The sequence below is a fragment of the Rana temporaria genome, chromosome 2, assembly GCF_905171775.1.
Source record: "Rana temporaria chromosome 2, aRanTem1.1, whole genome shotgun sequence".
NCBI lineage: Eukaryota > Metazoa > Chordata > Amphibia > Anura > Ranidae > Rana > Rana temporaria.
In genome coordinates this window covers 58,426,437-58,443,657 of record NC_053490.1, presented here as the reverse complement: position 1 = coordinate 58,443,657, position 17,221 = coordinate 58,426,437, and the positions used below count along the sequence as shown (strand labels likewise).

Below are 17,221 nucleotides of genomic sequence, written 5' to 3'. Positions count from 1 at the left end.
ATGAGGGACAAATGAGGAGGAATGAGGGACAGAGACACATTGTTCCAAATCAGGGACAGTCCCTCGAAATCAGGGACAGTTGGGAGCTATGGCTATATGTAAGTAAGCTTCTGATAAAACTACCCACAGAGGAGGCACAAGATTCTCTATGCAAGCACCTAAATAAAATGGAGTCCACAATTTCCTACTGTGAGTGTATGTTCCTATATGTAAGTAGGTTTCTGATTAAAGCTACAAGCAGGGGAGGCATGAGACCATGTATGCAAGCATTTTCTCCATCAGCTCACCCCTCACAGTTATTACTTTATGTATCACTTGACCCTCCCTCCTAGATTGTAAGCTTTAATGAGCAGGACCCTCTGATTCCTCCTGTATTGAATTGCATTGTAACTGTACTATCTGCCCTCATGTTGTAAAGCGCTCTGCAAACTGTCCTGTAAAATAAAAACAATAATAAAAAATGGAGCCCACAACTCTTTAGTGTTAGTGAAGTAACCCAGGTGGCATCCAGATTATATTCCCCATGGCCCACTGCACTGCCTGTACCCACAGCAGTTCAGCAGAGTTTATGTGTTATAATGTCATTAACAGCATGGCAAATCCATTTACACTTCTGAACAGCCAACGAATCTGGAGTAAATAGTGCATGTCTGGCATGTCTGCCTTCAAGGTGAACTTCCCCCTGACTTAAATTTGGCATTCTTGTCTTTAAACGTCTTTCTGTTCTGTAGGCTCAGCTCTTTGAAGTCTGCTAATCATCAGCTCAAAAATCCAAAGGATCATTATGTTCTATTACTGTGCTCCAGATATATGGGTGTAATGAATTTATATGCACCAGTCACCTAAAACATGTCATCTCTCTGACAAAAAATATATATTAGTAGATGGTCGGCTTAACTGTAGAATGAAAAGCAGGGCTTTTTTTCTCAGACAATAGGTGCAGGAACTCCCCCTTTCCAAGTCACCCCTTTTCTGCGCCCCCTACCCACCTCCCAGTACCGCCCCTTTTAGACAATATAGAACCAAGTATCCACTTGTTGGGTGCTAAGTAATTTATATGGAATTTGGTAATGATATCAAGGAAAGCAGTAAAATAGATCCCCTGCAGCCAGCAACAATAGATCCCCCTAACAACAATGGACCACCCACAACAAAATTTCCCCGCCAGCAACAATAGATTCACGGCAGCATCAACAGATCTCCGTACAGCCAGCTTTAATAGACTCTCTCTGGCTGCCATCAACAATAGACCCCTCCCCCAACAGTATATCTCTTTTAGCAACAACTGACCCCCCCACCCCCCTAGAAAAAATAGGTCCCCCACCAGCAACAATAGACCCCCCTGCAAAAATAGATCCACAGCCGTGAGCATCAATACCCTGCAGCACACCCCAGCATCACTTGCCATTACATATAGTCAGTCCAGAAGGTGTCGGAACTGCGTTCCCCCGTGTTCCCGCTGAAAAAAAACCTGATGAAAAGTACTCACAGTTTACTGGATATTTTGTCTCTGCAAAGCGCATGGGGTTGATTTACTAAAGTCAAATAGATTGTGCACTTTGCAAAGTGCAGTTGCACTCTGCCAGTATCATTGCTCAGCAGCTGTTGAATTTTGTACGGTGGTCCTAAATGTACTGAAGAAGGTATATGATGTCCACATCCTTATGGACCCCATACGATATAAAATTATCAAGACATATTTTGGTGTTAGGGTTACAGACAGGGTTAGGGTTAGGTTTAGGGTTACAGACAGGGTTAGGGTTACAGATAGGGCTAGGGTTAGGGTTACAGTCTGTAACCCTAACCCTAACCCTGTCTGTAACCCTATCTGTAACCCTAACCCTGTCTGTAACCCTAAACCTAACCCTAACCCTATCTGTAACCCTAACCCTATCTGTAACCCTAACCCTAATCCTTACACTACCTGATCGATACAACATCATACCTGATGTTTTAAAGCATGTTATTCCAAACAATTTATAAATGTTAGGTGATTTATGCCCTTTATGGATTAAAAACGGACTCTGCGACAACTACGTAATTTTCCATGGGATTTTTGCCATGGAGCCCCCTCCGGCATGCCACAGTTCAGGTGTTAGTCCCCTTGAAACAACTTTTCCATCATTATTGTGGCCAGAAAGAGTCCCTGTGGGTTTTAAAATTCGCCTGCCCATTGAAGTCTATGGCGGTTCGCCCATTCGCGAACATTTGCGGAAGTTCGCGTTCGCCGTTCGCGAACCGAAAATTTTAGGTTTGCGACATCACTACTAAAGAATACCCTCTCTTGGTGGGTGAGATGAGTCCTGTCTTCACTCTCTTGAAGAGCTACAGGGACCAAATAATCTCCTGCATCCAACACACTTCTTGATACCCTTTTCCCTGCTGTCTGTTGTGGTTCCATCGGTCCACCCCTACAACAGCACAGGACACAGTAGCGTGCTGTATTTCTGCAGCATGCAGGGAACTGGGCATCCAACGTACCTGGAAGTGTGTTATTGGTTGCTGTTACCCCTAAAGAGATCAAAGATAGGACTCAGCATCCACCAGAGAGGTAAGTATTCTTTATGATCCCTTTCAAAAAAATGTTTCTTTCTAAAAATTCTGCACGTTTTTGGCTTCCTTATATAATTGACCATCTGTGTATGTATATTTACTTTCTTCTGTTTACTTGTAATGTTTCTCTTAGGTTGTAAGCTCTAAGTAGCAGAGTCCTCTGATTCTTACAGTATTAACAGCTTGCCGACTGCCTAACTTACATTTACTTTGGCGCAATGGCATGGGTAGGCAAAGCAACATACAGATACGTTGCTTTGAATCTGCTGCCTAGCGGGTGTGTGCGCACTCGCCGCGGGATCCGGGACGATGTCCACCATTGTCCCACGATTGTGTGACTGAATAAGTAGAACGGGGAAATGCTGATGTAAACAAGGCATTTCCCTGTTCTGCCTAGTGACAGGACACTGATCGACTGCTCCCTGTAATATGGAGCAGTGATCAATGTCATGTCACTGGTAGCCCAGCCCCCTCACAGTTAGAATCACTCCCTAGGACACACTTAACCCCTTCCTAGCCCCCTACTGGTTAACCCCTTCACTGACAGTGTCATTTACACAATAATCTGTGCATTTTTATAGAACTGGCCGATGTATAAATGACAATGGTGCCAAAATAGCGTCAAAAGTGTCTGATGTGTCCGCCGCAATATCTTAGTCGTGATAAAAATTGCTGATCGCCGCCATTACTAGTAAAAAAAATTATAATAAAAATGCTATAAAACTATATCCTATTTAGTAGATGCTATAACTTTTGTGCAAACCAATAAATATATGCTTACTGTGTTCTTTTTTTACCAAAAATATGTAGAAGAATACATAGTGGACTAAAATGAGGAAAAACATATTTTTTTATATATATTTTTTGGGGATGTTTATTATTGCAAAAAGTAAAAAAAATGTTTTTTTTTTTTAAATTGTCCCTCTTTTTTTGTTTATAGCGCAAAAAAATAAAAACCGCAGAGGTGATAAAATACCACCAAAATAAAACTCTATTTGTGGGAAAAAAAGGACGTCAATTTTGTTTGGGTACCGCGTCGCACGACCGCGCAATTGTCAGTTAAAGCGACACAGTGCCGAATCGCAAAAAAATGGCCTGGTCATTCAGCAGCCAATTCTTCCGGGGCTGAAGTGGTTAAAGTGTATTGTATTTGTACTGTCTACCCCCAAGTTGTAAAGCGCTGCATAAACTGTTGGCGCTATATAAGTCCTGTATAATAATAATAATAGTATTTTATATTTTGAAAAACATGACATTGTGCAAGATGGTTTGCACAATAAACTGCAGCTGCAAAATGAAAATATCATATATTCAAATTCTCTTTAGTGCAGTTAATAAAACATAGCAGTTATCTGGAATAGTGTTTCCTACAAAGTCAACTGACCCTAGTAAACCCGAGAAAACAATTTACTTATCTGTAATCACTATAATGGATGGAGTGTTACTCCGCAGTGCTCGAAGGAGATGTACCTCATCAGTATAGCGCTCATCCCCCGGAATGCTGGATTCTCTTTTATTTATGTATTATTAACTGAAGTATTGCCAGTTGTTACACTGATTTCATCTGATTTTAAAACTAGCAGTCCCTGCCATGCATTTATCTCACACTTCAGCTCAACTAGCTCATTGCACAGCATTTTTCTACACAGGAGCTATAGACATAAATCGTGTTCATTAGAGACACATTTTAGATAACAGCTTAAAGGGTCAGTCCATTAATTGTTCAATGGATTCTTAAAGTAATTGTAAAGTCTCTCTTTTTTTTTTTTTTTTTTTATAACAAACATGTTATACTTACCTCCTCTGTGCAGTTGATTTACACATGGAGGCCGGGTTCCTCCCCTTCTTGGGACCCTCTTTGCTGTTCCTAGCCCCTCCCTCCTGCCGAGTGCCCCCACAGCAAGCAGCTTCTATGGGGGCACCTGAGCCAAGCTGCAACTCTGTGTGTCCATTCAGAGACAGAGCTTCGATTTGGCCCCACCCCCTCTCTCCCAATTGGCTAACTGACTTTCATTGACAGCCGTGGGAGCCAATGGTGCCGCTGCTATGTGTCACCCAATCCGGACCCTGGACGACCGAGGGACTCGTGGACATTGCTGGACAGGCAGGGGGCTCGGGTAAATATTAGGGGGTGCTGGGGAGGCTGCTACACACAGAAGGCTTTTTATCCTAATGCAAAGAATTCAAAAAAACTTCTGCCTTTACAACCCCTTTAAAGGTGAACTCCAAGCATGCATTAAAACTACAATTGTAATTCTAAATACCCTTTTCCCTTGATTGAAAATGGTCTTCCTTGGTTCTTTGCCATCCACCTTTTAAGAGATGCTACTGTAAGGGAGTATAGAAATGAATGCCGCAATGTAACAAGTGACTTGCAATTTATAACTCTCTCCATTCAAAGCAACAGAGCCACAATCTGGGACATACAGGGTGTAGTAAAATAAAATATTGATATAAGTAGAGTTCAGCCATACCTGAAACATAGCTGAAGAGACTATCACCCTGAGAAGTGCTGTAAATTCAACTTTGATTGTGTGACTGGGTATATATAGAACAAAAATGGAAACTGAAGCACCCCACCACTGCCACGAGGTCCAGATACAACTTTATTCCAACAAAAGTACAAAGTATTCAATGCATTTCAGGGGTTCAAGAACATCCCATTTCTTGGGGGCTTGATTACAACAAGTTAAAAAAAATAAAATTGAACTGGACCTTTAATGTTATTTTTCCAGTGTGACTGCAAGCACAGGTCTGGTCAATGGCTGGTTTGGGTTCCCAGGAATTGTCATCCTGGATTTGGAATAAAGTTGTATCTGGACCTCTTAGCAGTGGTGTCACTTCAATTTTAATTTTTGTTAAATTACACTCAAAGCCAAGCAGACTGTGGAAATCCTGTTGGATGTAGAAGCTGCCTGCTTGGGAACCAGCTCATTTACATTAACATCAATACTTTAAAGCCCTGTACACGCGATCGGTCCATCCGATGAAAACGGTCTGATGGACCGTTTTCATCGGTTAGCAGATGAAGCTGACGGATGGTCAGTCGTGCCTACACACCATCGGTTAAAAAAACAATCGTGTCAGAATGTGGTGACATAAAACACAACGACGTGCTGAAAAAAACTAAGTTCAATGCTTCCAAGCATGCGTCGTCTTGATTCTGAGCATGCGTGGATTTTTAACCGATGGTTGTGCCTACAAACGATCGTTTTTTTTCTATCGGTTAGGTATTCATCGGTTAAATTTAAAACCAAGATTGCTTTTTTTTTAACCTATGGATAATTAACTGATGGGGCCCACACACGATCGGTTTGGTCTGATGAAAACGGTCCATCAGACCGTTCTCATCGGTTTGACCAATCGTGTGTATGCGGCATAAGATAACAGTACCAGTAAGATAACCCTATGGGTCCAGCACTATTTTTCCACTTGTCTCATCTCGGTAGGTATAGAGATAGAGGTATGAGAAATTCTTGGAATATTGCAATACCGTCATGTAGTTCGAAGCATCAAGAAGGTATATCGGTTCCTGAACTGGAAAGATCAGAGGGCAAGAAAAGTTAGTTAGACCAGCCTTAATCAAACTTTTTACAACAGCGGAACCCTCAGTCCTCCACTATTCAGTGCTTAATGAACCTTTAGCAACTCCTGGAGGAACCAAAGGGTTCCACAGAATTCTGGTTACTAAAAGCAAGATTAGATCGTATGAAGGAAGGGAACCATCAGTAGGCCTTCCTTCTGATATCTCTGAAAGTTGAAAACACAAATACAGTAAAAAATAGTTCTAACCTAAGATCGCTAATGTTGCACCACAGCAACCATGACATTTTTCCTGAACCCGGAGTTGAAAAAAGTAGCATAGGTTGAAAAAAAGATGTGTCTATAGAGGCAAAAAAATAAAAAGCTAAATTATTGCTTTTCATTGTGCTGCACGTCAACATTTCTCAAGCTTGAAATGAAAAGTTGCAGGGTACAGTGAAAAAAATTGCAGAAACGATGGAGAATGAAATGTTACCAAAAAATACCAGTATCCAAATTAGAAGATGAACAAGTGCCTTTAAAGCAAAAAGTACATACCTCTCCTGGCAAACGTTTTAAACAATCCTTACATCTATAAAAACCTTATACACTGTCATATTAAGGATGTTAAAAAAAATTGTCCCTTGAGCCTAGGTTCACACTGCTGCGAATTCAAAATCGCGATTTTGCCGCGATTTTGGCCGCAATTTAATGTAAATCGCGGCCTGAAATCGCAAAAAGTAGTACAGGAACTACTTTTTGAAATCGCAGATGCGGCATCGCACTGATTAGGACAGTGCCATTGCCGGCAAATGCCGCCGATTTGAGATGCGATTTGACATGTCAAATCGCATCTCAAATCGTTCCAAATCGTACCCAGTGTGAACCAGGGCTAAAGGAAACTTAGGTTGCCATTGTTGGTTTAAAAATGAATATAATTGTACTTATTTGAATATAGTTTTACTAAACTTGTCATAAACCTGGGGAGTTCAAACTGAGCATGTAACAAAAAATATAAAACATAATGCAGATGCAAAGGTTATCTTCATTCGAAAAATAGAAAAAAAAAGAAAAGCAAAAACCAAAGCGATCCGTTGATCAAGAAATATAGACAGTAAGTAACATGCAAATTGTGACAGACAATTTTAATGCATATTGTCGCAATGAAAATGTCTGAATACTGTAGATCTTTGAGACTTTTTAATGAATATTTAATTGTTTAATATCTCTCTTGGAGTTTAACCAAAGTCCTCCTATAGAGTGGATTACAGAACTCTATAAAATACAATTAAAGACTCCTGTATGGCAGTCTAAACAAGTACAACATGTCACATACGATCCCCCTTCCTCATACTACAGATATAGGAGGAGGTGCTACTGTATCCAAAGGTTGTGATAATGGCCACATCCCTGGTATTTAGGAAAAGAAAGGTAACCCCCGGATGGGATTTTGAAGGCCAAAACACAATATGGATATAAAAAATTGTTTATTGGGACTAAGTGGACCTATTGACATTGGCTCTGAACGTACATTCAGCACCTAAGTACATACAAACATAAATCATATTCCATATCCAAATGGAATCACCAAAAAGCAATGCTCATCCACACATGGGGATAACGCCCCTAGATATCCTCATAACCTCCCAGGTCTATTTTGACCAATATAGAAATTTGTCCTATGAGTTCCATGGGCATCTGGACAACTACCTGTCTGCATACATATCAGCAGGTCTTGGAGTTCCATTCTTTGGGAGCGTTTGTTGTGAAGCTATCATTTCCTATCTTCTCCTGCATATAACTCATGCACACGAACAATGCTGGGGAGATCCACATCTACTCTATCTGCGAATGTCAAATCTCACATAATATCCACTCCTGAAGCCCCTGATGATGGTTTGATAAAAAACAGAACAGCGTCGGGCAGCATCTACCATTTGGAGAGTGTTTTTGATGTTACAGTCTACGTTGTTATTGTATTATGTTCTGTTTTTTCTTTTTGCCATCCGGCAAATGCATTGCTTTTTGGTGATTCCATTTGGATATGGAATATGTTTTATGTTTGTATGTACTTAGGTGCTGAATGTACGTTCAGAGCCAATGTCAATAGGTCCACTTTGTCCCAAAAAACAATTTTTTATATCCATATTGTGTTTTGGCCTTCAAAGTCCCATCCAGGGGGTTACCTTTCTTTTTCTTCCTCATACTACAGCTCACAGTGGGAGGGTTTCAGCAGCAAAGGCAGTGCTGTCAACAAGGCCCAGACTGGTCATAGGGCACACGGGCACTTGCCCAGTGGGCCAGGGCCACTAGCTCTTTTTTTTACAAAACATCAAACCTCAATGGACAGCATATGCTGCATGGATTGGGATCTGCTGTACAGTGCTTTGTAGGTGGCATTCAAAGTCTATGGCACTGCAACACAGCATAGTTGGCAAAATCAGTCGACACGTTTTAAAACATATTTTTTGTAACATGTGTTGCAGCAAGTTTGAATGAATTTTAATAAATTCACAATTAAATTAATTATTTCTTAATATTTCCTTGGAATTCAGCTTAAAAGAAGCTGAAAAGCCATTCTTTGTAGCTGAAAGATTTTGCCACTTGATGTCCACCAGTAATGATGATGTCACAGTAGTTATGCAATTTTTGCTAAAAGCCTAAAACCCCTTTTAAAAGCCGTGATGAATTTCACACACTGTTCTGATCTGTTAAATGACTGTGATTTTTTTTTTTTATGTCTGTTCTTACAGAGAGTAACCTACTTACAAGACTTTACCGAAAAGAAGAAACCATTCAAGTGGTGGGAAATGGTTGCATAAGCAGTCCCCGCTTTCCTGCCAGTTACCCAAGAAACTTGCTTCTGACATGGATTCTGGACTCTGCAGAAAACACGAGGATACAACTCACATTTGATAGCCAGTTTGGATTAGAAGAACAAGAAAATGATGTTTGCAGGTGAGTGAACGTCCAAATGGGAAGTCTGGTAATACCACAGTTGATATTTCTGTCTGTCATGCCTGCTAGCTAACTGAAATCAAACCTTGGCTTCGTGGCATCCAGAGAAAACTCAGAGAGCACATACAAACTAGATGTCACTGGTGAAAATAGAGCCCCGTATCTGTCATTTTTCATCAGTGCCATTTTACCAGTCTGCAGCAATCAAATGTTTATCAAAGTTGAATTGCACTGACAGGCCAACCAAATAGTTCAGAAGCTGGTAAAAGTGTCCTTTGCGACACCAATTAAAGTGATTGTAAACCTTTGGACTTTTTCTTTTAAAAATAAAAAACATGTTATACTTACCTACTCTGCGCAATGGTTTTACACAGATCAGCCCCAATGCTCCTCTTCCGGGGTCCCCCACCCCCACTTCTGGCTCCACCTCTTCAGTGGGTGCCACCATAGGAAGCTGCTTTCTTTGGAGGCACTCATGCAAGCGCAATCCCAAACCGCCCTGTCTGCGGTTATAGGCACAGACAACATGACTTGGCCCTGACACCTGCTCCCTCCTTACAGAATTTGATTGACAGCAGCGATGCTATCAATCTATCCAATGAGGGGGGAGAGAGACACTATTCTCGTGCACAGTGCTGGATCGAGATTGGGCTCAGGTAAATATAAGTGGGGGCTGGGGATCCTGGAGATAAAAGATTTTTGTTAATTAATGCAGAGAGTACATTCAGGTAAAAAGCCTTTAGAATCACTTTAATTTACTCCCTCTTGGAAGAGCAAGCAGTTCCACTAGTGCTGTTAAAATGACTCCAACCTGGTGAGTGACTGGGGTAGTGAGTATGTCTTATATTAAACATGCATGCCATAGCATCATTCCACCATGGCACTGCCTACAGCATGGGTTATGGATAACCATAATCTAAGCTGGCCATACACCAGTACATTTTTGTATAACCATTTGTATGAACATTCTCATGAGCACATACAATGATATAGTAAATGTCATTCAAAAGGTCTTAAAACATTTTTTTTCTTTTAACATTCAATTTGGGAGTGAATGGACTTTTCGTAAAGAAAACCACATTCACTATTAGAAATGTATAATAGGTAGGTAACCACGCTTAGGTAAGGCTAGGCTGCTGCCTCCCCTAGGGGCTCCACTAGTGAAGCACCAAACATGAAGTTATATATACAGGGGTGTGTGGCGCTGCCTGTCACCTGGAGAGTGACCTCCAGTAATGACTAACCACTAGCCACATAAAAGTCCAAGTGCTAGTTGAACCAAAGTGTAATGTGCACGTGATAAATTAATAAAATCACCCGATTACACTATATCATACCAGATTTATGATACAGTAGCTATCTGTGTATGGAAGTGTTAATAGGTATTAACCTGTGTGTGCATCCAGAAGGGTGATTATATAAACCAAAGTACAAAAATACAAACATTAAATGAGAAAATCTCATATGCAAAGTGAAAGATGTGTACCAAACCAAAAAGGTAAATAGTTGTACACCTGTGTGTAGGATGTGCTAGATCCATACATATGCATCCAAAAGTGCATAATTAGATATACTTGAGTGGATATGTTATATGTAAAATCAACATAGTCATGTGAATTAATCAATGGGAAAAAGTCTCATGTGCAAAATAATCATAATAAATAATAATAATAAATAATAATAATACATTATATATACCGTTAGTCCAGTCTATAGTGCTAATTTAAGTGAAACATATCCAAAGTGACAAAGATCGTTCCTTGATCAAATCTTGTGCAAACAACGTGGAGTGACATTCGTGCTCCCCTTCAGTTCCCCACTCACCAGATCCTCATACCCCTGCAGTGGTAAATCACATAAAGTGGGGGATATTTCTGGAACGGTCCTCCTCCTTGGTGTGTGAAACCCCAGGGTGTTCTTAGAATGAAAATTTTATTTTGGAATTCTGCTAGTGTATGGTCATCTTTATTAAGCACTCTAATATTTCCAATAGCCACTTGATTAAATATGAGAGCATTGGGTTGGTGGCAGCTCTGGTCCCATAGAACCTTGGAGTGGGGCCAGTTGCTTGGTACCCAAGAAAGACTAAAGGTACCGCAAGACCAAAGATGGTGGCACACTTATTATTTGGATAAGTAGAAGATACAAATAATATGTGAAAGAACACGGCAAGGCGCTCACTTCACTGTTCCATATATTATGGCAACAGATCTCTAATATCACAGGCAACCCTGGTACAATAACTCTTGACAATGTTGGCAGTATTTTAACATATTTTAACATATCTCTTCACTTGGGAGGATACTCTGATAGGCTTAGGTTATCAGAGCAGCATCTTATGAAGGGGGTGGCTGATAGGCAGAATAATGGTTCCGGCGCCTTTAGTAAACTAAGAGGAGGGTTCTTGTCCCAACTCTCTATAGTTCCCTGATAGCGAAGCTAGGCATGATATTCCTGCATTATCCCTCCTCTACCAGAATCTCTCCTGCTGGATACACTGTCCCTACACTATCCACTTTGCAAATGCGCACAAACAGCAGTGGGACAGTGCTATCTATTAGCATTGCCCTTACTAAAGATAACTGCAGAGGTCATCCAGAGTAGAAGTGTCCAATCAGACACTTATGGAGGCTTCAGAGGAACAAAGCTCCTCTTCACCCACATTCCCTTCTTTTTGGATAGATTAAGGAAGGGTTAGAATCTTGGTCTGTGTTCTTGTGAAGGAAATTAACCTTCTCTTTCTGTCCTGGTGACCATTGTCAATAGTGGGGTGAGGGGGAAATCCAAAATTTTGAATTGTTACCAGAGGGATCACACCAGAGGGCGCACTCATTTCAGCGACGACCATCTAAATGGGGATTTCCCTCAATTCGGAGATATTTTCTCTCACTTTCTGCTGTATATCCACTTTGGCTCCCACACCTGTTTACCCCCTATGGACCAGACCAAATTTTTACATGTCTGCTATGTGTCTGTTCATGAATATATACCGTTGTAATTACTTATGATAAAAAATGTGAACAAACAGGGCTTTCTTGTGATCCTAAAGTCCTCTGAGAATTTTTATTTATTTATTTACATAATAAAAAGAGTTAAAATCTAGAAAAAAATATATAATTTTTTGAACTTTGATTAGTAATATTTTGAACACAAGTACAATTACTGTGGGGAAAACATATATACGTTTTATTCTGCTGCTTATTTTATTTACTGCAACATTAAAATATAATTTTTGGTACAAAGCATGTTAAAGTTATTTACAAAAGAAATTAAATTTTTTTTGCATATATTTTATTTTTCTAATAATGCATCAGTAATTAAAAGTTTTTACTCATTTAACCACTTGCGGACCGCCCGCCGTCGTTATACGTCGGCTGTTTGAAGAGGAATATCGTTGTTATGGCAGCATCTAGCTGCCATAACCCCAATGTCCTCTTTTTCAGCGGGCGGTCCGCTATCGGATAAATGTGGTCTCTACGGCGGATTTGCCGCAAGATCACTTTTATCGGCGGCGGGAGAGGCCCCCACTCGGCTTCATAGCATTGACTGGCGGAAGCAACGTCAAACGTCACTTCCGCCCAATGCTCTTGAAGGAAAAAATTGTATTTATTTATTTTCTAATAAAAAAAAATGTTTTATTGCATTTCAGTGTAAATATGAGATCTGAGTTTTTTTGGCCACAGATCTCATATTTAAGAGGTCCTGTCATGCTTTTTTTCTATTATAAGAGATGCTTACATTCCTTGTAATAGGTATAAATGTGACCCAAACAATTGTTTTTTAAAAGGACAGTATCAAAATACAAAAACAAAAAGTAAAATTAATAAGATTTTTTTTTAAAGCGCCCGCATATGAAAACGGTATTCAAAGTGAGAGCAATAATTCTAGCACTATACCTCCTCTGTAACTCAAAACTGGTAACCTGTAGAATTTTTTAAACGTCGCCTACAGAGATTTTTAAGGGTAAAAGTTTGTCGCCATTCCACGAGCGGGCACGATTTTGAAGCATGACATGTTGGGTATCAATTTACTCAGCATAACATTATTATAGCATAACATAATATAAAAAAAAATGGACTAACTTTACTGATGTCTTATTTTTTATTTAAAAAAAGTGTATTTGTTCCAAAAAAAAGTACGCTTGTAAGACCGCTGCGCCAATACGGTGTGACAAAAAGTATTGCAACAACCGTAATTTTATTCTCTAGGGCAGTGATGGCGAACGCGTGGCACGCGTGCCGCTCCCGGCACGGCAAGCTGTTTCGGTGGGCACGCCACACGCCATGAAAAATTTCAAAGAACACACTAAAATCCATTTGTCCCCACCGCACCCCAAACTACAACTCCCACAGTTCTCTAGGGCTATTAATGACGTGTCTGAGTGGGAGTGACAAAGAAGAAACTCCCGGGGGTGACGTGCGTGCGTGTGTGCGTACGCACGCTGATCCAATCAAAGAAGCTGTCTCATCCACACCGCACAAATCAGCGGTGACGTGACTGGGAGCACACACGGCTGGAATCAGAGGAGCCTTTCGGCGGGAATAATAAGCTGCTGGAGCAAGGTCAGACACTGGGAGACAGGAGTTAATGTGCAGTGTACGGTACAGTTATCTTGTTAGTCCTAAGCCTGCCCCACTCTCAGATATCAGGTGCTAGCTCAGCAAATAATCAATTGTGCAAAAAGAACAGCCTCATTACTGTCATTGGGAAACATTGTGCCCCATCATTGGTGTTATTCGGCCTCATTATTGGTGTCATTGGGAAACATTGTGCTCCCCTATTTTTTGTCATTATTGGTGTCATTGTGCCTCATTATTGGTGTCCTTAGGGAACATTGTGCCTCATTATTGGTGCCATTGCCTCATTATTGGTGTCATTGTGCCTCATTATTGGTGTCCTTAGGGAACATTGTGCCTCATTATTGGTGCCATTGCCTCATTATTGGTGTCATTGGAAAACATTGTGCCTCATTATTGGTGTCATTGGGAAACATTGTGCTCCCCTATTTTTTGTCATCATTGGTGTCATTGTGCCTCATTATTGGTGTCATTGTGCCTCATTATTGGTGTCATTAGGGAACATTGTGCCTCATTATTGGTGCCATTGTGCCTCATTATTGGTGTCATTGGAAAACATTGTGCCTCATTATTGGTGTCATTGTTCCTCATTATTGGTGTCATTGTGCCTCATTATTGGTGTCATTAGGGAACATTGTGCCTCATTATTGGTGTCATTGTTCCTCATTATTGGTGTCATTGTTCCTCATTATTGGTGTCATTGTGCCTCATTATTGGTGTCATTAGGGAACATTGTGCCTCATTATTGGTGTCATTGTTCCTCATTATTGGTGTCATTGTGCCTCATTATTGGTGTCATTAGGGAACATTGTGCCTCATTATTGGTGTCATTGTGCCTCATTATTGGTGTCATTGCATGTGTCAGGTAGGTGAGTGCAATGGTCAGGTAAGTGAGTGTAATGGTCAGGTAGGTGGGTGTAATGGTCAGGTAGGTGAGTGTAATGGTCAGGTAGGTGAGTGTATAATGGTCAGGTGAGTGTAATGGTCAGGTAAGTGAATGTAATAGTCAGGTAGGCGAGTGCAATGGTCAGGTAGGTGAGTGTAATGGTCAGGTAAGTGAGTGTAATGGTCAGGTAGGTGAGTGTAATGGTCAGGTAGGTGAGTGCAATGGTCAGGTAAGTGAGTTTAATGGTCAGGTAAGTGAGTGCAATGGTCAGGTAAGTGAGTGTAATGGTCAGGTAGGTGAGTGTAATGGTCAGGTAAGTGAGTGCAGTGGTCAGGTAAGTGAGTTTAATGGTCAGGTAAGTGAGTGCAATGGTCAGGTAAGTGAGTGTAATGGTCAGGTAAATTAGTGTAATGGTCAGGTAAGTGAGTGTAATGGTCAGGTAGGTGAGTGTAATGGTCAGGTAGGTGAGTGTAATGGTCAGGTAGGTGAGTGTAATGGTCAGGTAGGTGAGTGTAATGGTCAGGTAGGTGAGTGTAATGGTCAGGTAAGTGAGTGCAATGGTCAGGTAAGTGAGTTTAATGGTCAGGTAGGTGAGTGTAATGGTCAGGTAGGTGAGTGTAATGGTCAGGTAGGTGAGTGTAATGGTCAGGTAGGTGAGTGTAATGGTCAGGTAGGTGAGTGTAATGGTCAGGTAAGTGAGTGCAATGGTCAGGTAAGTGAGTTTAATGGTCAGGTAGGTGAGTGTAATGGTCAGGTAGGTGAGTGTAATGGTCAGGTAGGTGAGTGTAATGGTCAGGTAGGTGAGTGTAATGGTCAGGTAGGTGAGTGTAATGGTCAGTGTATGTTGCACAGTGCATTCTAAGCACAATGCATTCCTAATCCCTGCAGTCTGAGCGAATCTGGCAGAATCGTACATTTCTAGTCCCTTAGGGCTCATTTAGATAAGTCCCATCCTCTGTACAGAGACGCTGGCAGGTTTAATTCTGTGTTGGCACTTTGCAAGAAATAAATTGCTCTTGTGTCGCGGTTTGGGCACTCAGGCTCAAAAAGGTTCGCCATCACTGCTCTAGGGTGTTAGAAAAAATATATAATGTTTTGGGGTTCTAAGTTATTTTCTAGAAAAAAAAATATTTTTTAACTTGTAAACACTGAGTCTGAAAAATAGTCTGAAAAATATTTATAGTTATAATAATTTTAATATTTTTTCCCCCCAACATATAATTTAAAATAAAAACATGGAACAGGAGACAAAACTGTTAATTATGCTTATACAGGGGTTTATTTTCTGAAATAAATGGGTTAGGTAGTAAAATAAGGACATGTCCTGGTTAATTACAAGTTAACTAACTCCCTGTGCACATAATAAACATTCTTCTATGTCAGCTGCAGCTCTCTCTTATAGATTAGTGCAGGGAATAGAGGAGATAAGACAGCTAGTGGGTTTATTCTGGTAACAAATGTTACACTGAATGTTTGCTGTGATTGGCTGTCAGAGTGATCATTCCTTGAGGCTTCTAAAGAGCTCCCAATCAGGGGATCATGCTGGGTATTCATGGTTCCCTCAATGAACTGTAGCTCCCCAGTGCCAGCAGCACTCATGGAGCCCCAGACCATGACACTCCCACTACCATGCTTGACAGTAGGCAAGACAAAATTGTCTTTGTACTCCTCACTTGGTTGGCGCCACACACGCTTGACACCATCTGAACCAAATAAGTTTATCTTGGTCTCATAATAGGACATGGTTCCAGTGAACCATGTCCTTAGTCTGCTTGTCTTTAGAAATCTGTTTACAGGCTTTCTTGTGCATCATCTTTAGAAGAGGCTTCCTTCTGGGACGACAGCCATGCAGACCAATTTGATGCAGTGTGTGGCATATGGTCTGAGCACTGACAGTCTAACCCCCACCCCTTCAACCTCTGCAGCAATGCTGGCAGCACTCATACATATATTTCCCAAAGACAACCTCTGGATATGACTCTGAGCATGTGCACTCAACGTCTTTGGTCGACCATGACGAGTCCTGTTCTAAGTTGAACCTGTCCTGTGTTAACCACTGTATGGTCTTGGCCACCATGCTGGAGCTCAGTTTCTGGGTCTTGGCAATCTTCTTATAGCCTATGCCATGTTTATGTAGAGCAACATTTATTTTTTTCAGATTCTCAGAGAGGTTTTGCCATGAACTTCCAGTGACCAGTATAAGAGAGTGAGAGCAATAACACCAAATTTAACACACCTGCTCCCCATTCACACCTAAGAGCTTGTAACACTAATGAGTCACATGACACCAGGGAGGGAAAATTACTAATTGGCCCCAATTAGGACATTTTCACTCAGGTGTGTACTCACTTTTGTTGTGTACTCACTTTTGTTGTCAGCAGTTTAGACATTATGGCTGTGTGTTGAGTTATTTTGAGGGGACAGCAAATGTACACTGTTATACAAGCTGTACACTCATTACTTTAAATTGTAGCAAAGTGTAATTTCTTCAGTGTTGGCACATGAAAAGATATAATAAAATATTTACAACAATGTGAGGGGTGTTCTTACTATTGTGTTACTGTATATTACTTCATCTCTCATTAGGATTAAAGGTTTAATAGCCTGGCCTGGGGTTCCCCTTTAGCAGTGGTATTATAAACAGCAACCAGTAGCCTATTTAGAGATCCATTCATTTATTGTCTCTTTCTGTGTGCATTTATATTATGTAACTGTCATTTCAAAC

The 17,221-nt window shown here is 40.8% G+C and overlaps 1 protein-coding gene across 1 annotated transcript in view; it reads left to right on the top strand.

Annotated features, from left to right (window-relative positions):
* PDGFD (platelet derived growth factor D) overlaps positions 1 to 17,221 on the top strand; it is a 368,901-nt gene that overhangs the window by 153,657 nt on the left and 198,023 nt on the right. The window contains exon 2 of the mRNA XM_040340228.1: positions 8,829 to 9,033. Within this exon, the coding sequence (XP_040196162.1) occupies positions 8,829 to 9,033 (205 nt within the window). The remainder of the gene's footprint in view (positions 1 to 8,828; positions 9,034 to 17,221) is intronic.